A 25,570-nucleotide genomic window follows, 5' to 3' on the forward strand; every position below is an offset into this window, starting at 1 on the left:
GTCCATTTCACAGGGCTGCAGTGGATGATTCTGGAGCACCTCTTCACTTTTCAAGTCACCACCAATTTTTTGTGCACATCTTTGCACTGAACTATTGTGTTTTTACCAATAAGTATATATATATATATATATATATATATATATATATATATATATATATATATATATATATATATATATATATATATATATATATATATCACATTTTTTCACTTTTTTGGGCTTGCAGCCTCATTAGTGCCCATCAGTGCAGTTTACCAGTACCCATCATTGCTGCCTCATCAGTGCAGCATATCAGTTACCGTCAGTGCAGCATATCAGTTACCGTCAGTGCAGCATATCAGTTACCGTCAGTGCAGCATATCAGTTACCATCAGTGCAGCATATCAGTTACCGTTGGTGCAGCTCATCCGTGGCGCCTCATCAGTGGCCATCAGAGGTGCCTCATGAGTGCCGCCACAATAGTTTGTAATGGGATTGTAATCATAGGATTATTTCACTTATTTGTATAATGACTAGGAAGTCCCTAATCATTATACAAATAAGTGAAATAATCAGTGGCAGCAAACACAATTCCAAATATCTTACAAGATAGGAGTAATCTTACTAATCCAGTGACATATTGTAATAGCACATATGATATAGGTGAACAGGTCCAAAATATTACTGCATTGTATACAATTAAAAGTCTTAATTGTATATGATGCAATTCAATATGCTCGCTCAAGGATCATCCTTGAAGGATGTTTAAAGAAATTAAATGAATGATATATATTGAATTGATGCATGCCTACCTGGGAGCTTCTCTCTTCTCCGTGCTATTGACATAGAGCCCAGGGGGAAATTACATATCGTAACTTCCTCCCTAACATGCCACGGAGGAGGGTAGGCAGAGCATTAGGCTGCCAGCCACTTCCACACTTACTAGTATTGGCGGCTGCCAGTTGTACTGAGTGTAGCCGCCGGTCTATCCGAATGTCCTCACTGGCTGGTGTTATCATGCCGGCAAGCAGCAGTGTGGCCTCTTTAACGGGGCACCAGACTGATTTAGGAATTGTAAAAAAACGCGCTGACACTCATTAGCAAACAGCAGCAGCAAACAGTGCAATAACACAAAACAGTCTATAGATAGGAAAAAAAGCTGTGCTAAATTAAAAGTCCAAACCAATTGACATCAAAGGCAAATTAATGTTCTTTAGAATGAAAGGTCATAACAACACCACAGTGTGCTACACTGACTACGCTGCCCGTTCCCCATTGACAACGTCTACTGATGACGAAACGCATCTGGAGAAGGCACGTTAGTGACGTCACCACGCGAGCGGAGTAGGAGGACAGGCTCCGTTTTTTTTATGTATGCCGGCCGGCTCTTTATATGCGATATTTTCGCCTCTTAATTGTAAGTGCAATACTTTTGTATTAAACCTTTTTGGAATTTACTACACTATGGTCAGTCTTTCTCTCTTCTGGGCTATGTGCTAATGTGGATGCTGGATGTGAGTCTAAGAGGACGATTTTTCACCATCTGAAAGCGGCTCCCATTGTGGCCATCAGCAAGCTTAAAGGCCTAGGCTGGGCTAAAGCCACCTGCCCGTTAAAGCTTGCCGTCCGGTAAGCTTAATCTACAGCTACGGTGGTCGGGCACTTTTGTTTGTGAACCAGACTGATTTGCCTCCTGGACCCTGCCCCCCGGCCCAGCCTGCCCCATAAGACTGGTGCTACAAACAAAAATTGTAGCGCAAGCAGGTGAAGACTGTTTTTTTCATTGGGGTGTGACTTTTTTGCCGCCCTCCTGCAAAGTGCCGCACTAAGCCTGGGCCTTGTCAGCCTAAGCCAAGATACAGTGATGCATAGAAGTCCATGGGGTTCTACTGCACAGGTACAACCAGATGATCTCAATCAGAGAAGCCGAAGATTCCTGTGGGCCAATTCAGGTATAAATATATATTTATATGTATAAAAATCTGAGCCAGAGAAGGGGGAGATAATTTGGGTCAAGAAGGGGGAGATAATTTGGGTCGGGGGGGGGGGGGGAGACAAAAAAAAAAAAGTCAACTCAGCGCTTTGTATGAAAGCACAGTTATCTTTTAAAGCAGAGTTCCACCCAAAAGTGGAACTTCAGCTTTAAGGCCTCCTACCCAGCTCCTGTTTGTGAAACTGACTCCTTCCTGAAGTCTTCTGGGACTTATGACAGGTCCTAGAAGACTTCAAAACCAGTCACAGAGCACAGCGCAGCGCAGTGTGCACCCGGCTATGAAGCCATAAGCTGTCACAGCCGGTTGCCCATAGTAGAGATACCAGTGCCACCGAGGGAGGACACAGGGAGAACACAGCGTGGGTGAGTGCACCGCTGGATCGTGGGAGAAGTGAGTGGCTGTTTATTAAAAGTCAGCAGCTACACTTTTTGTAGCTGCTGACTTTTAATAAACAAATGACTGGAACTCTGCTTTAATATGTGAGATGATGCAAATGAAGAGGCCTTGTAATAAAGCACATGGTCTTCTTTATTCTTGCTGGTTACATAATAAAATAAGCAAATCCAAGCACTGTACATTTATGCTATTTTACTTTTAACTGAAAATGATAAGGCATAAAAGCAACCTTCAGTAAATGAAAAAAAAAAAAAACCTAGTACATTATGATGAGCCTGTTTTACCGAGAATAATCACAGAAAACTTCCAATGTCTGTGTATCAAGCAGTAGGCCACACCATGAGAATAATGTGTGAGCTGGTAAGTGCTGTACTCCTGAGCACAATGGAATATCATCAATAGGAAAATTCACCACGGTCTTATACTGGCTTATAGAGCACCCATATTCAGGAATTCCTTCTGCTAGGATTCTAAAATAAACAAAACATGATTAAAACATACTGTGCAAATTGAGTACAGTAAAGATTATATATAAAAATTATGCCGATAGTAAATTTGAAATGGAGAACATTAAAGACCTGAATGTAAAATGATTTATAGTCAATGAAAAATAAAAAAAAGCTCAGCAGACACGTAATTCTACAGCTTGAGGTGACTTAGGAATTGGTGAAGTACATAAAAAGAAAATAAGTAATAAACCATATTGTTTCATAATTTTTTTACTAGATAATTTGATAATTAATGTATATTGAAATAAAATCATGATATGATTATGAAGCCTGCCTCAAGTAAATCTACAAAAGCTTAGAATGCCTATAAGGATATCACATTTAAAGCACACAATTTGTCAGCTGGCTACAAATACATTCAATAGAGTCACAATAAATAAGACTTGATCGTAATGTTAAAAGGACATTTTCTACTGTTAATCAATAAAAACGTGTGCTACAATACACATCCCTGCATTTACCATTTCTTTTTCTTATATACAGTATTATTTATTTAAGGTTTAAATAGATTTGTTTGATCCTATTCCTATATGGGTATGTGGAGCTAATCCCACCAACCCTTAAACAGGTTGGCATATGTGGGAACAAATTTCATACAGGCACCAAATCTCTGGCGATAGAAGTCACAATCATACTGGAAGTAGTTACATGTCAGCAAAAACTTGAATGACTCCCGAATAAACCATTTCAAATCATTAGAGTATTCCGTATAAATCTCCAGGTGATACTTAACACATAAATAATAGGATTTTTATAACAGCTTACCTGTAAAATCCTTTTCTTGGAGTACATCACGGGACACAGAGGCTCATAGTAATTACTAAGTGGGTTATATCTCACCTTCAGGTGCTGGACACTGGTGTAATCAGACAGAAAGTTTCCTCCCTATATAACCCCTCCCCTACAGGGAGTACCTCAGTTTTTGTAGCAAAGCAATAAGTGTCCCACAAGAGGGGCGGGAGCTCTGTGTCCTGTGATGTACTCCAAGAAAAGGATTTTACAGGTAAGCTGTTATAAAAATCCTATTTTCTTTATCGTACATCACTGGACACAGAGGCTCATAGTAATTACTATGTGGGATGTCCTAAAGCAATGCCTACCGAGGGGAGGGAGACACAAATAAACGCAGACCGCCAGACGTGAGGAACTATACTGCTGCCTGCAGTACACTGCGCCAAAAGCAGCTTCCTCTTGCCGTCTTACATTCACCCGATAGAAATTAGTGAACGTATGTATAGACGACCAAGTAGCGGCTTTGTAAATCTGAGTCATAAAGGCTTGGTAACGCACCGCCCATGAAGCGCTTACTGCCCTGGTAAAGTGCACTCTAAGGAGAAAACCTGTTCTTCAAACCGCAAGCCTAAATAATAACTTGACGAATCAGCATTAAAAAAACAGTTGATTTAGATGCTATCTGCCCTATCCTGGGACCTCCAGGTAGCACCACAAACATTAGTTTTTCGTATCTGAGCAGTCGCTTCAGATAGGCCTTGACTGCTCTCACTACAACGAGAGAGTGCAACCATTTTATAGCTGATTTGAATGCAGCCTGCCCATTCTTAGGGTCCTCTGGCAGTACAACAAACGTCAGATTCCCATATCTTGAAACATTCAAATATACCTTTAACCGCTCTCACTATATTGAGAGGAATTAATAACTTTCCTTCCGCAGAACAAGGTTCTGGTAAAAAGGAAGGTAAGAAACGTGTTGATTCAAATGACAGCTAGATCCTTTTAGGAAAAAGGAAAAGGGCTGGGTGAGGATTTAACATCACCCTATCATTAAGAATAATTAAGTATGGTACAATACAAAAGAAAGCTGCCAACACTGAAACTCTTGGGGAGGCTACCGCAACGGAGAACACCGTTGGGAGGATAAAAAGGTTTATGATGCATCGGCCCAAGATGCTGTCCTTGTACGCCGACAAAACTAGACTCAACCCTACGGCACAAGTGCGACCCAACTGGCGGATTTATACGCGTTGTCCCTTGTACAAAAGGCCCGGATCAAAGCATGCGAAGCAAGCGGCCTTTGAAAAACAATGACAAAGGCCGAGAGCTGACCCTTGATGGTATTCAAGGCTAGCTTCATTTTTACCCCCAACTGTAGGAAGGCAAGAATTCTACCTACGACATACCTCCGAGGATGCCATCTTTTGGTTTCACACCAGGAAATATAGGCCCTCCAGACCCTATAATAAATGGTCCAAGAGGCCTGCTTTCTTGCATTAATCAGGGCAGTTACCACTGAACCTGAAAGCCCCAATTCTTTAACATGTGGGCATAATAGACAGACCGTTAAATTTAGCGATTGTAAGGCCGGATGGAATACCGCCTCTTTGCAAAAGCAAGTCTGGACTAGATGGAAGAGTCCACGGTTTCCCTACTGCCAACCTTACGATCTCTGCATACCAGGATCTTCTGGGCCATGCCGGGCTAGTAGTATTACTAGCTTCCCTTCCACTTTGATCCTGCGTAGAAGCTGCAGAAGATGCTGAACTGGGGAGAACGTATAAATCAGTGAAAAACTGATCCCACGGGGTCACTAACGCATCTGTCCCATATGCGAGTGAGTCCCTAGCCCTTGACACAGAGCTGTCCAACTTCTTGTTGAACCTGGACGCCCAAAATTCTTATCTGGTCACAAAAAAGTCGGGGTGCAGAGGCCATTCTCCCGGGAACAATTGTTGATGGCTCCAGAGAGCCGCCTGTCAATTCTCCATTTCACGATATGAATATTGTCGACAGGCAAGGTACAAGCTCCTCTGCCCAAACCAGAACATGGTCCACTTCCCTCTAGCTGCGTGGCTTCTAGTGTCTCCTTGGTAACTGAAGTAAATTACTGATGTGGCATTGTCTGATTGTACTTTGACAGAACAATCCTGTAATCTAAACGCCCAGGCCATTAAGATAAAATAAAGAAAAAAATACCGCGCTAAATAGTGTATACGGAGCAGCAACTAAAACCATATAATATCTCCATGGTGAAGAAATCAAACAAATAAAGTTGCGCTAAAAAGAGATGCATGTGAAAAAACATGAATGATACATATGCATAAATATTTCAATGCACTAAAATAAATTGTGAAACATAATTTGAAAAACAAAGTGCCATAAATCGAACATATAATAATGTCCACAATGTGTAGCATGAATGAGTACACACAACCGATGTATGGTAAGTTCCAAGATGGAAAATGATAAGGTGAAATATTAGGGAATTCCCAGGGACTTGGATGGTGGACGGATGAATCACAATAACAGAGCGGCAATCTGTGTGTGCGGACCCTTACCAGAAAAGGTGGACCCCCTCCAGCGCAGGGTCGTGTGAGCAGATAGATTACCCTCTGTAAGGAGCTGTAGAAATGTCAGTATCTGGTGTCTCCGATGTCCGGTTCGCTCAAACTGATAGAAATGTCAGACAGGGAACGGAAAAAACCCGATATGGTAGCTTCTCTGGCTCTGAAAAGAGACACACTCAGGCTCTGGGCCCCGAGTGCATAAACGAGAGAATAGGGGACGCTGATCGTGTAGTAGAAAGCGTATTTATTAAATAAATATGCGGATATCCCGCAAATGACAGTACAAACAAATGATAAAAAGCCGGCTAGACAAACTAAAAACAAACAAAACACCCGCGTTCCGGGGTCACATGTGGCATGATGGCGTCAGCACAACACACCGCCCTACATGTTTCGCAATACTTTGCGTCTTCCTGGGGCACAGGCGATGTGCTGAGACGGTTGTGTGTACCTATTCATTCATGCTACACATTGTGGACATTATTATATGTTCGTTTTATGGCACTTTGTGATTGTTTTTCACATTATGTTTCACAATTTATTTTAGTGCATTGAAATATTCATGCATATGTATCATTCATGTTTTTTCACATGCATCTCTTTTTAGCACAAGTTTATTTAATTTGTTTGATTTCTTCGCCCAGGCCATTAAGCCAGACGTGCCATCGGAAGCTCTAGAATGTCGACAGTCAAGGCTCTCCGAGCTTGACCACTTTCCCTGGGCAGTGGTCTCCTTCAGGACTGGTCTTCATCCCTAGAGGCCAGCCTTCGTAGTCACCAATTCCCAGGTAAATCGGCATGAAGGATCTTCCTTTCTGCCATCTTGCTGAGGTTCCGGCGTATCCCTGGGACCAGACCCTTTGGGTAATGCCTAGGTTAGGATATACTTGTTCCAGGCAGACAGAATAATGTTTATAGCAGCCTTGAACGAAACTGAGCATAGGGAACCGCTTTGAATGAAGCCCTCTTCCCTAGCACCTTAGCAAAGATAAATGTAAGGAACTCTTCCTTGCCTTGACCCCTTTTTGGGCTGAGTCCCAAACACTCCAAGCTCCTTACCGGCCGTAAGAAAGTACCTATGCGAACATAAGGAATCCTGTATATTTAAGGAAAACTTAATATTAACATGCCTCATTATGCAACCATGCCAATCTAGGCGATCATGCAACTTTAGGCAATCATGCATCCTTATGTGATTCTGCATTTTTTATATGATCAAACACTTTATGCATTATAAGCACTACTGTGCGGACAAGTACCCTTATGTGACCAAGGACTCTTGTGTGATCAAGCATCTTTATGCAATCCAGCATTTTTATGCAATTTTAGGCATTTCTGTGCAAACAAGCACTTTAATGTGACCCAGCGTCCTCATGCGACTATGTAAAACACATGTAAATCCATACCAACAGAAAACATGTATCTTGATGTGAGCAACAAGAACATGTTCTATTACTTGTTTTACCTACATGATGTACATTCCAAACTCGTGTATTTTATGCAAACATGTGAACTAGTAAAAAGGAAGTTATCCTCCGCCAACGTGCGTTTCCGCAATCATGCGATTTAACTGTTTGTGCATTAGCAACAATGCGCACCAGCAACTGTGCATCCCAGCAGTTGTGCATTTGGCTAGCTTGTAAGCAAGCACCTGCATGAGGATCATGTGGAGGTTTTCTAGCCTGATGATCAAGCATCTTTATGCGATCAAGCCTTTCTGTGTGAACATGCGACTAGGAGAAAAGAAAACAACGATGCATATCTATACAAACATAAACATGTGTCTTTATGTGACCGTGTATCTTTAAGCGATTCTGTCACCTTATGCGATCACGTGTTCTTATGTGATCAAAAAATTAAGCATGTTTTGTGTGCTATATATATTTTTTTTTAACACAAACATGTCCAAACATGCATTTTGCACACACATGACCATGTATCTTTATGCAACCTGTTTAAGCAGCAACCTTGCGTTTAAGCAGCACCTGTGCGTTTCAGCAGCAACTGTGCAATCTAGCACTGTGCGATCCAGCCACTGTGTATTTCAGCATCTGTGCGTTTTAAGCAACTGTGCAATTCAGCATCTGTGTATGTTAGCAACTGTGCGATTTCATCACCTGTACATATCAGCATCTGTGCGATTTGAGCAACTGTACATAGCATCTTTGCATACTAGCAACTGTACATATCAGCATCTGTGCATACTAGCAACTGTACATACTAGCAACTGTACATATCAGCATCTGTGCGTACTAGCAACTGTGAAATTTTAGCAACTGTACATATCAGCATCTGTGTGTACTAGAAACTGTGCAATTTTAGGAACTGTGCATATCAGCATCTGTGCGTATTAGCAACTGTGTGATTTTAGCAACTAAGCATATCAGCATCTGTGTGATTTTAGCAAGCAAGCACCTACTCAACTGCAGTTGGTCCTATACTTATACCTGTAGGATACCAAGTACATATGCACTATTCTCAAACCTTTCAAACATGTAATATAACAACATGCATTTTAAAACTGCAAACACATATATTATGCTGTTCCTGCCCACAAGCAGAAAATGACACTTTTAAAGTGAACTGCTAATCATCCAGAGGTGTATCTACTACTTACAGCTTGTACATGCCCCATGGATAGGCAGAAAATATGCAGCATGTAATCATGACTTGTCTGTACCTGTTCCCAAGCTGGCACTCACACACTCATGGCCCACTTTTCTGTCTCCAAGGCCGTCCGACCTGTCAGCACATGGTAATGGCTGCCCTTCTTCTACCTGCCTAAAATAACAATAGGCTAGGAGCAAATCTGTGCCCTCTAGTGGCTGGGGAAAAAACAGCAGCCTGCCTGAGCCAGAGTACAAGCATGATAGAACAGCACACTGCTCCCAGTGGCCACCGGAAAACAGACAGATCGCTCTCTTAATAGAGACACTAACAAATGCAGACTCACCATTCCTCGCTGCAGGGTACTGCTGGAATATCACAGTGACCCAATCTTCACCCATCACAGCAGGTTGGTGTCATGCCAGACCTTCAAGGATGGGGTCCCCTCTGTACGTTGGGTCCACTGCCTTGGGCCATGTATAGCGCCCTGCCAGAGCATACCTTTGGTGTAGCAATGTGACCAAGGTGCTAGATCTCAGGGCCCAGCTCTCCTGAGAGAAGCATTACAGGCACAACCTCGTTCTTCGGTATCGAGGCATCAGGTACCATCCACTTTAGCTTTGTTTTGGCTCTTTGAATGGATCCGATAGCATAGCTCCCTGACCCTGTTCAGGTCATCTAGGAGCACTCATTAGGAGAGAGTTATCACTGCTCCAGGAGGATTTGACAGGCAAGAGGTGAATCCTTCTCGGTTTGGAGGTTGTCGGTGCTGGCTATTGCTAGTGGCAATGAAACAAAAATAAATGCTGGACAGCCGCACTCGTAGGTTTGCTTCGTTTATTCAACAGGTTCACATCAAATTCAATTAACAGCAGACAGGAAAAGAGCTATTAAGGAGCACTCATGAACCGTGACCAACACCTTAGACACTGGCGAAAAAACTGAAGTACTCCCTGTAGGGGAGGGGTTATATAGGGAGGAAACTTCCTGTATAATTGATTACACCAGTGTCCAGCACCTGAAGGTGAGATATAACCCACTTAGTAATTACTATGAGCCTCTGTGTCCCGTGATGTACGATAAAGAAAAACTGTATCTAAGCACCACAAACAGAAAAACGCTGTTTAGATCATTTTTACTATTTAAAGCAAACTCGCCCATCCATCTGTCGCCATGCTTTATTTTGTTTTCAAAATCACTTTGAAAAATACCCCCCTAGCATTTATTGCCACAGCCATCTTGAGAAAGGGTAGATGATTCAGGTAGCATTTACTTCCTGAAGAACTTTTCCCCTTGCTAAAGCATGCAGGTAGAAGGGTGTGCTTAGCAGAAAAAGCCCCTTCTTCCCTCCAGATGGAAAAAAATGCCCATGCAGACTCCTGGGATGTATGACATAATTTTGGGCTAGGCCAGAAACAAGGAAGCAACTAAAGAACTGTTTAAAAAAAAAAAAAAAAAAGAAAAGATAACTTCCTATCTATTTAGGAATGCTAGCAGCTTAAAGTTGAAGAGGTTGTAAACACCCCCCCCCCAAAAAAAAAAACAAAAAAAAACAAACAAAACAAAACTGTAAGACAAAGGCATAATGAGCTAGTATGCATCACATACTAGCTCATTATGAAATACTCACCTTAGAACGAAGCCCTCTCAGCGGCGCCCGCACACCACTGAGATGACCGACATCTTTCCCGGTGTTTCTTCTGGGTTTGCAGGCTCCAGAGCTGTTATTGGCCGGAGCCACAATGACGTCACTCCCGTGCGAATGCACACAGAAGCCGCCGGTCGTGGCACAGGGCCCTGAGGAAACACCACAGGCAGGCGTTCCTTCAGAGTGCATTCGCCGATGATGTAATTGACGCAGTATACGGTAAATATCTCCTAAACGGTGCAAGATTCTTGTCTTATTGGCAACCCTGGTTAGATACTTGGGATTGGCCCCTCATTAGCTTTTTAGGGATATGCTCCTCCAGATCAGGTACTCTTCATCTCAGGGACTGTTTGGGGCAATGTCCCCCCTCACCCCAAATAATTATGCTCTGAGAAATACCTGCAAGGGTATCTGTATAGGTGAATATACTAGACAAATGCCATGTTACTTTCTTTTTTTTTTTTTGTACTGTCATTGGTATTGTTATCCGTGCATATGACCTATGGATAATATGCAAATGTTTCTGTCTTTGACATGTAATATGCCATGGAATACCTTTGGTTTATGTAACATGTCCTTGTATTAAATACCTCTGCTATATGTAACCTGTCTGTTGTATGTGCACATAAAGAAAAGAAGTTCAATAAAAATAATTGATTAAAAAACAATAATCACAAAGATTTTCCAACATGCCGAAGAATCTTTAGCTGTGAATTGAATTTTCGACTTTCAATGGTAAATGCCAATGATGGTATTCTTTGCAAATTATGTGCTATGTTGGCACATACAATGCTGGATAAGAGACAAAGCACTACCAGGTAATGCTTTCAAATACATGGAACTGATATGCCTGCAGACAAATCTTGTCATAATGTAATATTATGTGTAATATCTGTAATAATATCTGTGTAGAAATATACTGCATGCATTATGAACTTGGAAGTTCAAAAGCATGGGAAAAAAATGGACCAAAAAGACATACCGTAAAAAGGTCTTAGCTTGTTCTAAATTGGTTGTAACCAGCAAGAAGTCATCAGAAAGTCGCATTAGAATTCTGGAATAAACAGGTAAAATCATATCAGGATACAGAAGCAGCATGTTACTGTTCTCTAATGCTGAAAGTGCAAAATGCCAAGCCACTTAGATACTTGAGTAATAAGCTGGGTTGGCAAGAAGTTGTTAATTCACAAACAGCCCATAAAATTAAAGCGATATTAAAGACATTTTTTTTAAAGTAACAAACATGTCATACTTGCCTGCTCTGTTCAATTGTTTTGCACAGAGCAGCCCCAAACCTGTGCTCCTGGGTCCTTCAAGTGACCCCACAGCAAGCCGTTTACTATGGGGGCACTTATGCATGCTCGCTCCCGAGCATGTGTTCCTAAGACACACAGAACAGGGCTCGGCCTGCCCTCGCTCCTACCTCGCTGACTGTGATTGACAGCAGAGGGAGCCAACGATTCCTGCTGCTATCTCTCAGACAATAAGGCGGCAGAGACCTGGGAGAGCAGCTACTCTCCTGGATGATGCTGGATTGCAATCAGGCTTATATATTGGGGGGGCTGTGGGGGGAGCTGCATACTAAAGATATTTTACTTAGTAGATGATAGGCTCAGCAATGGCATGCAATGCCAAGCTGCTGCTAACAAAGCAAAACAGAATATTGGCATGCATTAAAAAAGGGATTAACTCCAGGGATAAAGCGATAACTCTCCCACTCTACAAGACTCTGGTCCAGCCGCACCTAGACTATGCTGTCCAGTTCTGGGCACCAGTCCTCAGGAAGGATGTACTGGAAATGGAGCGAGTACAAAGAAGGACAACAAAGCTAATAAAAGGGTCTGGAGGATATTAGTTATGAAGAAAGGTTGCGAGCACTGAATTTGTTCTCTCTGGAAGAGAGACGCTTGAGAGGGGATAGGATTTCAATTTACAAATACCGTACTGGTGACCCCACAATAGGGATAAATCTTTTCTGCGGAAGGGAGTTTAACGAGACACGTGGCCACTCATTAAAAATAGAAGAAAAGAGGTTTAACCATAAATTACATAGAGGGTTTACTGTAAGAGCAGCCAGGATGTGGAATTCCCTTGCACAGGTGGTGATCTCAGCAGGGGGCATGGATAGTTTAAAAAAATTATTAGATAAGCATCTCAACGACCACATCATACAGGGATATACAAGGTAATACTGACATATAATCACACACATAGGTTTGACTTGATGGACTTGTGTCTTTTTTCAACCTCACCTACTATGCAACTATGTAACTTTCATGCATAGAATGCATAAATGTAAAAAAAACCTTCAGCCTTTAGAACCACTTTAAGGAATAAAATGTAAAAGTAGGCCACTGGATTACAAATATTCATGCTGCGTTCTCTGATGTGGGAGTCAGTAGTAGCCATCTAACAGTTCACATAACATTCCAACAGGTCTCCTCCCACAGCATTTCTATGGGTTGCTCTACCTGCCACATATAAACGAATAGGCATGCCAGGGAGCAGTCAAGTCATCATTCTACTCCTTCCCTCACCATCAGCACCACAGCGGTAAGTGCTGAAGTTCCTCATGTTACAGTTGCAGCACCAAATTTATCATAATATTTGCCGATTTAAACCAAAAGTTTAATTGGGCTTTGACAATGAAACACGAAGAGCAACACATAAAGGGACAGACATAAATATAAATTTGTCCTACACATGTATTTTAGTTGCATGCTAGTGCTAGGCTTTTGGCATAACAAATATTAGGACGCTTAACACTCACAATAAAATTTTCTTCAAGCTGAGAGAGCAGTGCTGTTAAAAAATAAATAAATCTGTGGATATAAATTAAAACCTGCAAGGGAAATGGACACTAGGTTGTTAGAAAACAGCGAACAGAACAAACTGAAGGGGACAGCTCCCCTCAATTACTGTTACAGAGCCTCAGTACAAACAGCAAGAAAAAATAGCAACAGCCCAACACAAACAAAGCGAGATGGGAGCTGTGAACTCATAGAAAAGGATTGTACAAAAAAAAACGTATTTTCTTTATCATTCCTTACAGGAAAGGGTGCCGAAAAAAACTGTGGACTTCAGAATTTGGTAAAAGGTGTGCACAGAGGACCAGGTCACCACTTTTCACACCTGAGGCACCAAAGACTGATGACAAAATGCTCAAGCAGCACTTACAACCTTGGTAAAATAGGCAGCGATTATGCAAGGTGTTTCAGAGCATAGGCCTGAGTTATGAACTGACAAATCCCTCCTCAGGACACAAAAAAACATCAGGTGGAGCTGGCCCTTCAGTTTTCTTTCTAACAACCTATTGTCTATTAATCCTGTAGGTGGCAATACTTTATAAAGCATTACTTATTATTACTCTTTTGGTTTTGCTCCTCTCAATGATCATGTTCTATGACTAGGTAAGCTCCTAAATTTATAGTCAGATGATCAGAAATGTTTAACTACAAATAATGCTGCCAATTGACATAAGCAACTAGAGTTAAGCATATGTTAAACACTTCAGCCCCGGAGGAATTGGCTGCTCAATAATCAGAGCACATTTTACAATTTGGCACTGCGCTGCTTTAACTGGTAATTGCACAGTCATGCAATGTTGTACCAAAGTTTGTGTCCTTTTTTTCTCACAAATTAAGCTTTCTTTTGATGGTATTGGATTGCCTCTGCGATGTTTATTTTTTGCGATAGATAAACAGAAAAAATCTGAAAATTTTGAAAAAAAAAGATATTCTCTACTTAGGCCAAAATGTATTCAGCCACATGTCTTTGGTAAAAAAAAAAAATGTCAATAAGCGTATATTTATTGGTTTGCACAAGAGTTATAGTGGCTACAAACTAGGGTACATTTTCTGGAATTTACGCAGCTTTTAGTTTATGACTGCCTATCTCACTTCTTGAGGTGCTAATATGGCAGGGCAGTACAACCCCCCCCCCCCAAATGACCCCATTTTGGAAAGTAGACACCCCAAGGAAATTGCTGAGAGGCATGTTAAGCCCATTGAATATTTTATTTTTTGTCACAAGCGATTGAAAAATGACAAAAAAAAAAAAAAAATGACACAAAGTTGTCACTAAATGATATATTGCTCACACGTGCCATGGTTATATGTGGAATTACACCCCAAAATACATTCTGCTGCTTCTCCTGAGTATGGGGATACCTCATGTGTGAGACTTTTTGGGAGCCTAGCCGTGTACAGGACCCCGAAAACCAATCACCGCCTTCAGGATTTCTAAGGGCGTAATAACAGTTTTGGAGGCCATAAAATGCCCAGATAGCACAAGCCCCCCCAAATGACCCCATTGTGGAAAGTAGACACCCCAAGCTATTTGCCGAGAGGCATGTTGAGTATATTGCAGATATCGCTTTTTGTCACAAAGTTTTGAAAATTGAAAAAAGAAAAAAAAATACATTTTTCTTTTTTCATTTTCAAAAATAAATAAGATCTGCAAAATACTCACCATGCCGCTTAGGAAATACCTTGGGGTGTCTACTTTCCAAAATGGGGTAATTTGGGGGGGTTGTGCTATCTGGACATTTCAGGGCCTCCATAACTGTGATAGGTAGTGAGGAGTAAAATGCTTGGTTTTTGGGGTCCTGTATGCAGCTAGGCTCCCAAAAAAGTCTAAAACGTGGTATCCCCATACTCAGGAGAAGCAGCAGAATGTATTTTGGGGTATAATTCCACATATAACCATGCCATGTTTGAACAATATATCATTTAGTGACAACTTTGTGCAAAAAAAGTGTAATTTTCCAGAAACTTGTGGCAAAATATAAAATATTCCATGGACTCAACATGCCTATCAGCAAATAGCTTGGGATGTCTACTTTCCAAAAAGGGGTCATTTGAGGGGGGGGGGGGTTGATCTGTCCTGACAGACTGACATTTAGAAGCTTATGTCACACATCACCCACTCTTCTAGCCACTTGAAGACAAAGCCCTTTCTGACACTTTGTTTACATGAAAAAATATTTTTTTTTTTGCAAGAAAATTACTTTGAACCCCCAAACATTATATATTTTTTTTAAAGCAAAGGCCCTACAGATTAAAATGGTGGGTGTTGCAATTTTTTTTTTCACACAGTATTTGTGCAGCGATTTTTCAAATGCAATTTTTTAAAAAAAAAAACACTTTTTTTATGTTAATGTACTAAAATACACTATATTGCCCAAATGTATGATGAAATAAAAAAAGATGATCTTATGCCGAGTACATGGACACCAAACACGACATGCTTTAAAACTGCGCACAAAAGTGCAGCGGTGACAAACTACATACATTTTTAAAAGCCTTTACAGGTTACCATTTTAGATTTACAGAGGAGATCTACTGCTAAGATTACTGCCCTTGATCTGACCATCGCAAAGATACCTCACATGCATGGTGCACGACGCTTGCGTTCGCCTTTGCGGGTGAGCACGGGGGGGGGAAGGGGTGCTTTTTTTCTTAATTATTTATTTTGCTTTTTTATTTTAAAACTGTTTCTTTCATTTTTTTTAAATCATTTTTATTGTTATCTCAGGGAAAGTAAATATCCCCTATGATTGCAATAGGTAGTGACAGGTACTCTTTGTTTGGAAAAAAAATGGTGTCCATTAGACCCTAGATCTCTCCTCTGCCCTCAAAGCATCTGACTACACCAAGAAAGGTGTGATAAAATGCTTTGCAAATTTCCCAATGGCACTGTTTATATCCGGCGAAACCTAAGTCATGAAATGATCCTAGCTTACGGTTTCTTAAGCCATATAGATGATTGGAGCCGTTCTGGTCTCTGATCAGCTCTATGGTCAGCTGGCGGAACCACCAGCTGCATTCTCGGGTTCCCTGTGGGGACAGGAGAGCCCGAGAAAACCATGTAAGACGGTGGGGGGACGTTCCCTCCCACTGCTTGTAAAAGCAGTCTAGAGGCTAATTAGCCGCTAGGATTGCTTTTACATGAAAGCCGACCTCTGGCTGAAAAGAATGATACCTAAACCTGCAGGCATCATTCTGGTATAACCAAAGTCCAGCAACATACCAGTACGTCGCTGGTCCTTGTTGGGCATACATTGTAATGTTCTTTTTTTCATGCAGCCTGTGGGCTGCATGAAAAAAACAGATTGATCGGTGGGTATGCCCACCATTAGAATACCTCCCTTCATCCACCCACTTTTAATGATGGGCATACCTGCACCATTTTTTTTTTTAACTGTGGTGGTGAAATCCTACAGTGCTGGAGTCGCTGATTTATGTATTGTGAGAGCAATCGCTGTTGCTGTCAAGATAAATAAATCAGTGCTGCAGCTGAATGGCGTACCTGAAAACAAAAAAAAAGTTAACAATATAACAGGTTATAACCACGGTTGTAGTGGTTGAAACGGTTGTTTTTCAGGTTCGGGTCTCTCAAAATGGGATGGCATCTTTAGAGACCCTGTGAAAGTGTGTCCTAGTCTGGGCACTGCTGTACCCTACGCTAATACTCCACTAACTAGTGTGTGGTAGTGTTCAAAACATTCACCAATGCAAAGACCAGGATTGGTCAGGACAGGAGGGACAATAATAGCGGGTAAATAACAAATTATAAAAGATACTAATGCACAAACCACAAAGAGAGAGATTAAGAATCAAAGAGCCTTAAGAAACCTTAAAATAGCTGCCAACATAAGGGTGTTCACACACCAATAAAGAGCATAAGATAGGTAATAAAGCGTAAAGGAGTAAATAATAGCGGGTGTCACGCCTATATCCACGCTTTCTACAGACACAACATTTTCTTTGGGGGGCTCATTGGATAGTGGTACCAGGGAGGTCATACGGAAAATGCCTCTCATGCAGCCGGCTCACTGCATTTGGATTGGGAAATTGGGCGACAGCACCGTCAGGAAACAGAAGGGCTGTGATGATCTCTTCCTGGAATTTAAGGAAGGATCCAGTTCATCCTGAAGCTTTGTATAGCACATAAGCGTTCAGCAGAGCCAATTGAAATAAGTATACAGACACTTTTTTGTACCAGCGTCTGGCCTTACGGGCAACTAGGTATGGTTCCAACAACTGGTCATCCACCCCTCCCATATTAAGATTACATTCGTGGACACAGAGGGGTTTCTCCACAACACCAGTTGCCGTAGGAATTTGGACAGTCGTGTCTGCATGAAGGGAGGACAGAACAAAAACATTCCAATTATCCCTCCACTTCACAGCGAGCAAATTATTACACTTCAAGCAGGCTCTCTCCCCCAACCTAAGATGGGAATCTACAAGCCGCTGGGGTAAGCCCCAGCAATTAGATCGCACGGTGCCACATGCGCCAATTCTATGATCAATCAAGTAACTAAAAAGTTACACGCTCGTGTAATAATTGTCCACATACAAGTGGTACTCCTTTCCGAATAAGGGTGACACCAAGTCCCACACAATCTTACCAGCGCTCCCCATGTAGTCTGGGCAGTTCTCCGGCTCTACGTGACTATCTCTTCCCTCGTAAACCATAAAACTCTATGTATAGCCTGTGGCCCTGTCACAGAGCTTATATATCTTGACCCCCATATCTGGCACGCTTGCGGGGAAGATACTGTTTGAAAGACATGCGGCCAGAAAACTTCATCAGGGTTTCATAAATGCAGACAACTTGATCGGGAGTAAACAAGACTGTAAACTGTTGGTTGAAGTGTTTTACGAGGGGGCAAAATTTTGTAGAGCTGATCGTATCCAAGGTCATCCCGAGGATGACAGAGTTCATTATCATTGAAGTGCATTAACCACAAGATCTGCTCGTATCTTGCCCTGGCTATGGAGACAGAGAACACGGGCATATGGTGAATTGGGTCAGTGGACCAATATGACCGCAACTCACTCTTTTTAGTTATGCCCATTAGGTGGGATAGGCCCAGAAAGGTCTTAAATTCAGAAACCGCAATAGGTTTTCATTCTCTGGCAAGGGTCAAATGGGGATTAGCGGCGATGAATTGACCAGCATACAAATTGCTTTGGTCCACAATAGATCTATAGAGATCTTCGGTGAAAAACAGCGAATAAAAATCAAGTGATGTAAAATCAACCGTTTCCACCTGAATTCCGGGTTGGCCCGTGAATGGGGGAAGTACAGGTGCTGCAGAAGTGGTGGGCTCCCAATTAGGATTGGGAAATGCAGCAGGAAGGGCACTATGGGCTCGACGGGCCCGTCTTTGTCTTCCTGGTGGCTGTGGGACACTAGTTGTGCTAGCCACCTCACCAGCTTGAACTACACTTATGGGACTCGCCACATCACCACGTGATACTGCAGTGCTGGTTTGACTGCGACCAGGGTGTACTAGCCCGCTGGTGCTTGCCAGTTCACCAGAAGGATAAGCGGCACTAGTAATGGCTCTCTGCTCCATACGAGAGCCCTGTGGTTCTTGTACTTCAACAACAGCAGAAGAACGAGGTCGGGTACGCCTGACCTTGGCAGGGACTCAGAGCTATCTGTCAGGGTGCTGCTGCTGTCTACAGGATTGTATTCTGAGCCTGAATCTGACAGATGGGCGACTTCCTCTTCACTATCTGTCATGCTCAGAAACGTGTAGGCCTCTTCACTAGTGTACCTTCGGTTTGACATTTTGGTCTCTAAATTTACTGGTAGACTAGTGAGACTCGCAGGAAAAAGAGCTCCTGACTGTCAGCGACTGGTTCAAACGCTACCAAAAAAACTGTTAGCATTCGCAGGGATCAGGCCTGACTCTGCGAACACTGCAGTTATGTGTGTTGTGTTTTTGTAAGTGACAGTGATTCGATTGATACTGCACTTGGGTGGGCTGGGCGGAGGGGCTAAATGCAGGTGCTAGCAGGTATCTGGGCGGATTCTGCTTACCCTGCGTCTTTGGGAACCCTAAACTATTGGGAATGCTAATATAGTTCCGATCAGATCAAAGATATCGATCCGTTCAGACACTATACTACTAAGGGAGGTGTGTGGTACATGCTTGGGTGGGTGTTGGTGCTACTGGCACTAATCTGACGCTACCTGGGGTGACGCAGACGCAGACCCTGACTGACGCTAAAACCTAACTGATATCACCCGCTGGGCGATCAGGGGGTTAAACCTTTATTGGGTAATATAGGGCGGGTGCACTGACGCTATAAAAAACAAAACAAACTAACCAGCATCATTATTAACACTAATACGGTGATCACTGGTGACAGAGGGTTGAAAGGATTAACTAGGGGGCAATCAGGGGGTTAAAACCTTTATTAGGTAATATATGGGGGTACCTGATGCTATAAAAACCTGATGGTGAAACTAATCAACTAACTGGCTAACTAGAGTCACCCGTGACACAAATACAGCGATCAGAAAAAAGATCTATTAGTGACACTTGCGACGGGGTGAAAAGGTTAACGGGGGGGACAATCAAGGGGTTAAACCTTTATTTGGGGGGTTTAGGGGGGTATCCTAGACCTAACGGGGGCCTACTACTAACTGCCCTAACACTTATTACAGTCACAAATGACAATAATGCAGTGATCAGTGAAAAATCTGAAAAATGCAATTGATGACACAGTGACAGGGAGTGAAGGGGTGCACTGAAAAAAAAAAGAAGAAGTATGCAGTACCTTTTTTCAGCACAGCACATTGCAATTTAATCCACCGTCTGGAAAAAGGCAGTCTGTGCCCCACCTAAACGCTGGCATTGATTAAACTACGTTGATAACTTTCTCCTGCTGTAAATCCCATTGAGTGTAGCTACTGCATATTCTAATGTAATCGAATAGAGTCATACAGTAGTTGCTTCACCCCCCCCCCATATAGAACCCTCTGATACAAAGAGGTTTCTCCATATAAACAAGACAGAAAAAGTGCATCTATGATAAAAATTAAACTCATTTATTTCCACGTCAAATTTCAATTACTGTATTTCTAGCCTACTCCGATTAATCTGAAGGATCTTGAAGTTTGTAAACTTACTCTGAAAAAATTCACACATTTCCTTGAATTCTTTCACACTGCTGCCTACTCACAGGACATAGGGACTGCCTTCTGAACTATAAAGGTGCCGAGAGGAGTTTCAGGAGGCAGACTCAGTACAAGAATAACTACTTATAGGTATCAAGGTACTATAGGATACAGTATGTAGTTTTAAGAAATTGAAAGTAGTCTCTGGTTTCATTAGCCCCCAATCCACTCCATATAGATTGGTGCTCCTTGAAAGTCTTTGTTGCCCACACCCCCATTCACCGGGTCTCATTTCCCTGATCTATGCGAGTTTCTACTAAACAACCACCCGTATGACAGTATAGACAACAATGGGAAAGCGAACTGGGGATGGAGTTGGAGCCTCAGGACTGGAAGATCATGACTTTGTCTGTATTCAAATGCCCGAAAAATATCTTCATCCTTGAGAATGCATACAAAGTGTTATATTGCTGATACTACACGCTGGCTCAACTAGTTTGAAATGTTCCTAATTACTCCTCAACTTGCCTCTGGGGCTGTGCCTAGCTGGGAACAATGATGCATATTTGATGGTAAGAGTGAGCAGATTATAGATTCGAGTCTATGCTTTGCTTTGTACATTATTACAATCCAATCTTGGGAGGAAACCTTTTGAGGTGCTTCTTTTTAAGCTCATAGATGCTCCATTTCGTGCTGAGCAGCAGCTTGCTACTCATTTAACAGCAACCAAGCTCACTATTGCCAGGGCATGGAAGTTTCCGGTCCTTAGCTTTGAGGCGGTGAAACACCATATGAATGATTTTATGGTTAATTAAAAACTAAGGGCTATATTGACCCACTCTCACAAGAAACTCCTCCAAGTTTGGCAGCCTTGGATTTCACAATCTCATCCTTTGCATTTTAACCATCAATTGCTGGAAATCGTATATTTCTGCACTCTTGACCCCTGGGATGTTCCCTTTTTCATCTTTTTTTTTCTCTCTTCTTTTCCTCTCTCTCTCTTTTCTTTGTTTTCTTCTTCAGACTGTTTACTACACATATTGGTTCTTTGTGGACGGCCTTTTTTATCTCTACTGTTTTGAATTGGGGGAATAGTTCAAGTCTATCTTTGACGACTACTTTATGTATTCCAGTGCACATCCTCCGTAACAGTTTCTGCCTTGTACATGTTTTACATAAGCGACCATTGTTTATATATTTTTCATTATATTTGGAATTTTGTTCATCCAATGTGCACCTCATTTCATTCCATTGTCTAAATACTACCTGCGCATTTTCATGTTTTTCTTTGGATGCATGTAGTATCTGTATTATTTTTGCTATACATTAACCACTTGCCGACCGGCTCATGCCGATATACATTGGCAAAAGTGGCACAGGTGTGCAAAACGACATACTCCTACGTCCCTCCGTCATTGGCGGCTAGCGGACACATGCACGCCGCGGGGGGCATGCCCCGCAGACTTGATGTCTGTCGGTGGCCCATGATCGTGACACAGAGAGGCAGAACGGGGCATTTCCCTGTTCTGCCTAGCAACAGGACAGGGATCTACTGCTCCCAGTGATCTCTGTCATGTTCTAGTGAGCCCACCCCCCCCACAGTTAGAACACACATGAGGGAACACACTTAACCCCTTGATCGCCCCCTGTTTAACCCCTTCCGTGACATTTACACAGTAATCAGTGCATTTTTATAGCACCGATCACTGTATAAATGCCAATCTTCCCAAAATAGTGTCAAAAATGTCTGATCCGTCCGCTGCAATGTCACAGTACCAATAAAAAAAATTCCATAAATCTATCCCCTATTTTGCAGACGCGATAACTTTTGCACAAACCAATCAATATACGCTTATTGCGTTTTTTTGCCAAAAATATTAAGAATACATATTGGCCTAAACTGATGAAGAAAGCAAAAAGTAAAAAAATAATGCTTTTTTTTCAAAATGGTCGCTCTCTATTTTTGTTTATAGCGCAAAAAGTAAAATTTGCAGAGGTGATCAAATACCACCAAAAGAAAACTCTATTTGTGGGGGAAAAAAAAAAGGATGTCAGTTTTGTTTGGGTACAACGTCGCATGACCGTGCAATTGTCAGTTAAAGTGACGCAGGGCCGTATCGCAAAAAAGGCTTGGTCAGGAAGGGGGTAAATCCTTCTGGGGCTAAAGTGGTTAATAAAACATTTTGTAAAAAAATTTGAAAATAAAAACCGCAGAAAAGAAAATGCAAAGCATGCAGGGAATCAAGGATGTTGTGTTAAGAAATGGCAAGCAACAGGCAACACCATAAATATACAGTATCTCACAAAAGTGAGTACACCCCTCGCATTTTTGTAAATATTTTATTATATCTTTTCATGTGACAACACAGAGGAAATGACACTTTGCTACAATGTAAAGTAGTGAGTGTACAGCTTGTATAACAGTGTAAATTTCTGTCCCCTCAAAATAACTCAACACACAGCCATTAATGTCTGAACCGCTGAAAACAAAAGTGACTACACCCCTAAGTGAAAATGTCCAAATTGGGCCCAAAATGTCAATTTTTTGTGTGGCCACCATTATTTTCCAGCATTGCCTTAACCCTCTTGGGCATGGAGTTCACCAGAGCTTCCCAGGTTGCCACTGGAGTCCTCTTCCCTTCCTACATGACGACATCACGGAGCTGGTGGATGTTAGAGAACTTGCGCTGTTTGAGGATGCTCCACAGATGCTCAATAGGGTTTAGGACTGGAGACATCCTTGGCAAGTCCATCACCATGTCCTTAGTCTGCTTGTCTTTAGCAAACTGTTTGTGCATCATCTTTAGAAGAGGCTTCCTTCTGGGATGACAGCCATTCAGACCAATTTGATGCAATGTGCGGCATATGGCCCGAGCACTGACATGCTGACCCCCCACCCCTTCAACCTCTGCAGGCAGCACTCTATTTCCCAAAGACAACCTCTGGATATGACGCTGAGCACATGCACGCAACTTCTTTGGTCGACCATGGCGAGGCCTGTTCTGAGAGGAACCTGTCCTGTTAAACCGCTGTATGCTCTTGGCCACCATGCTGCAGCTCAGTTTCAGGGTCTTGGCAATCTTCTTATAGCCTAGGCCATCTTTATGTCGAGCAACAATTCTTTTTTCAGATTCTCAGAGTTCTTTGTCATGAGGTGCCATGTTGAACTTCCAGTGACCAGTATGAGAGCGTGAGAGCGATAACACCAAATTTAACACACCTGCTCCCCATTCACACCTGAGACCTTGTAACACTAACGAGTCACATGACACCGGGGAGGGAAAATTGCTAATTGGGCCCAATTTGGGCATTTTCACTTAGGGGTTTACTCACTTTTGTTGCCAGTGGTTTAGACATTAATAGCTGTGTGTTGAGTTATTTTGAGGGGACAGCAAATTTACATTGTTATACAAGCTGTACACTCACTACTTTACATTGTAGCAATGTGTAATTTCTTCAGTGTTGTCCCATGAAAAGATATAATAAATTGAACTTAATACTAATTTGATCAAGTTTCTAATTTTTTTCAGTCCATTTTAATCCATTTTCAATTTATTTTCAGTCAATTCTAATATAATTTTTGGTCATAAGTTTGTTTCATTTCATTTGATTGTTAAAATGATCCAGTCCTTTTTAATGAGGCTGAATTTGCTCTTATCGTGCAATTTATGTATCTTTAATTTATATTAATATCATAGACCAATAGTTTTTACAGTACATTTTGATTACCAATAATTTAATTGTGCTTTTAATTAAACTGATGAATTTCAATATGAATTACTGAGATACTGTAATTAAGAATTTCACAACTATTTTCATATATGTTGTGTAGCCCTAATGAAACGGTAGTGTTTTGAGACCCTAAATGCATTTTAACAAATAGGTTATTAAAATTTCTTTGGACTTGTTGAGATTGGTTATGTGCCCTATCAACGGTTTTATTTTTATTGGATGTTTTTGCTTGTGTCAGTAAAAAACGTATTGTCTCTCTGCTGTGCCTGTGTCAGTAGGGCGCCGACTTTCTGTGAAGGCTTTTTTGTGTCAGTTCAGTACTTATGTTGTCTTTGTTAAAGCAGAAGTTCACCCTTAAATGCATGTTACACCCATATTTAGGGTGTAACATGCTTCTATCCACTCACCTCCCGCCGCCAGCACTCCTCGCTCTGAAACTGCGTTACCAATTTCACAATTTAAAAAAGTGCAGACTGCGGGGCTCCGCCCACAAGGCCGCGTCATTCATTCAAAATTGCTTGAGTGAATAGGCTACAAACTTGTAGCTCTCAAACTGCGAGGGCGCTGGTAAGCATCCTCATATTTCATTGATTCTTCCTGCTATTCAGTAACTGCCTGTATCAGAGGTACGGGCAGACAGTATACTGAGAGTCTGCAGGATCCAGGCCTTGCATCTGTGATCAGCAGAATGCAATGTAAAAAAAATTATAAATGCACATTTTTTTTTACTTGCAAAAATGTGCATTTATTACAGTTTTTTTTACAAAAGGTGAACTGAGCCTTTATTTAGTTTTTGTTATGTATGCTGTGTGTTTGAGATAGATAGGGCAATAGGTGGGAAGCATAAAGGTAGCTGGCCTGGGGGATTAAAGCTGGAGTTTGGCTTCAATTTGTTAAGGTTTCTAAATCTGCTAAAACATTTAACACTACCATCACCCCCAGGCTAACAATGTTGCTGTCTACTGTGCCCCCTGTGACGATTCCTCCAGAGTGTTGTCTCACTAATACAGGAGGTATGTTACTGGTTAGATCACAAAGTAAAAACAGAGGGAACAAAAGCAAAGAAAAAACTGATGCAGCCTCTACTACCATCTAATGATTGGTAAACTGCAATATAATACATTTTTGGTTTGGGGAATAATATCGCTTTAGGATTACTCTGCTTATGTATTTTTTAGCCAATGCTTAGTTAATTTTGGGTAATGGATCATAACACGCTAAATACAAATCACAGCTGGCTCCTGATGGGGTATTCATGTCCATGTTTACTGTATGTAAACTGTAAGGGAATGTGTGACTGTGACTATATGTGACTGTAAGGGAAACTAGTGAAAATATGTAGAGTTTTAATGTAAAATGTTTACCTTAACCATTTGAGGATCTGCTACACTTAAAGTGCACCTATATCCTAACCAAGCACCCCAAAATAAAAAATGTTGCAGTACAGTATTCCAATGATCTCTCTGCGCAGTCAGAGCT

At 41.7% G+C, this 25,570-nt stretch overlaps 1 protein-coding gene across 7 annotated transcripts in view; it reads right to left on the reverse strand.

Annotated features, from left to right (window-relative positions):
* Positions 1-25,570, reverse strand: part of TERT (telomerase reverse transcriptase) — a 501,506-nt gene that overhangs the window by 114,395 nt on the left and 361,541 nt on the right. For all 7 annotated transcript variants that reach the window (XR_012244450.1, XR_012244451.1, XR_012244449.1 and 4 more), the window contains 2 exons: positions 11,421-11,492; positions 2,657-2,842 (listed from right to left, as the gene is read on the reverse strand). Coding sequence is in view for 3 of the 7 variants with exons in the window: in XM_073630686.1 (XP_073486787.1) it covers positions 2,657-2,842; positions 11,421-11,492 (258 nt within the window). In the remaining 4 variants the exon portion in view is untranslated. The remainder of the gene's footprint in view (positions 1-2,656; positions 2,843-11,420; positions 11,493-25,570) is intronic.

This window comes from Aquarana catesbeiana, linkage group LG05 (genome assembly GCF_042186555.1).
Source record: "Aquarana catesbeiana isolate 2022-GZ linkage group LG05, ASM4218655v1, whole genome shotgun sequence".
Classification (NCBI taxonomy): domain Eukaryota; kingdom Metazoa; phylum Chordata; class Amphibia; order Anura; family Ranidae; genus Aquarana; species Aquarana catesbeiana.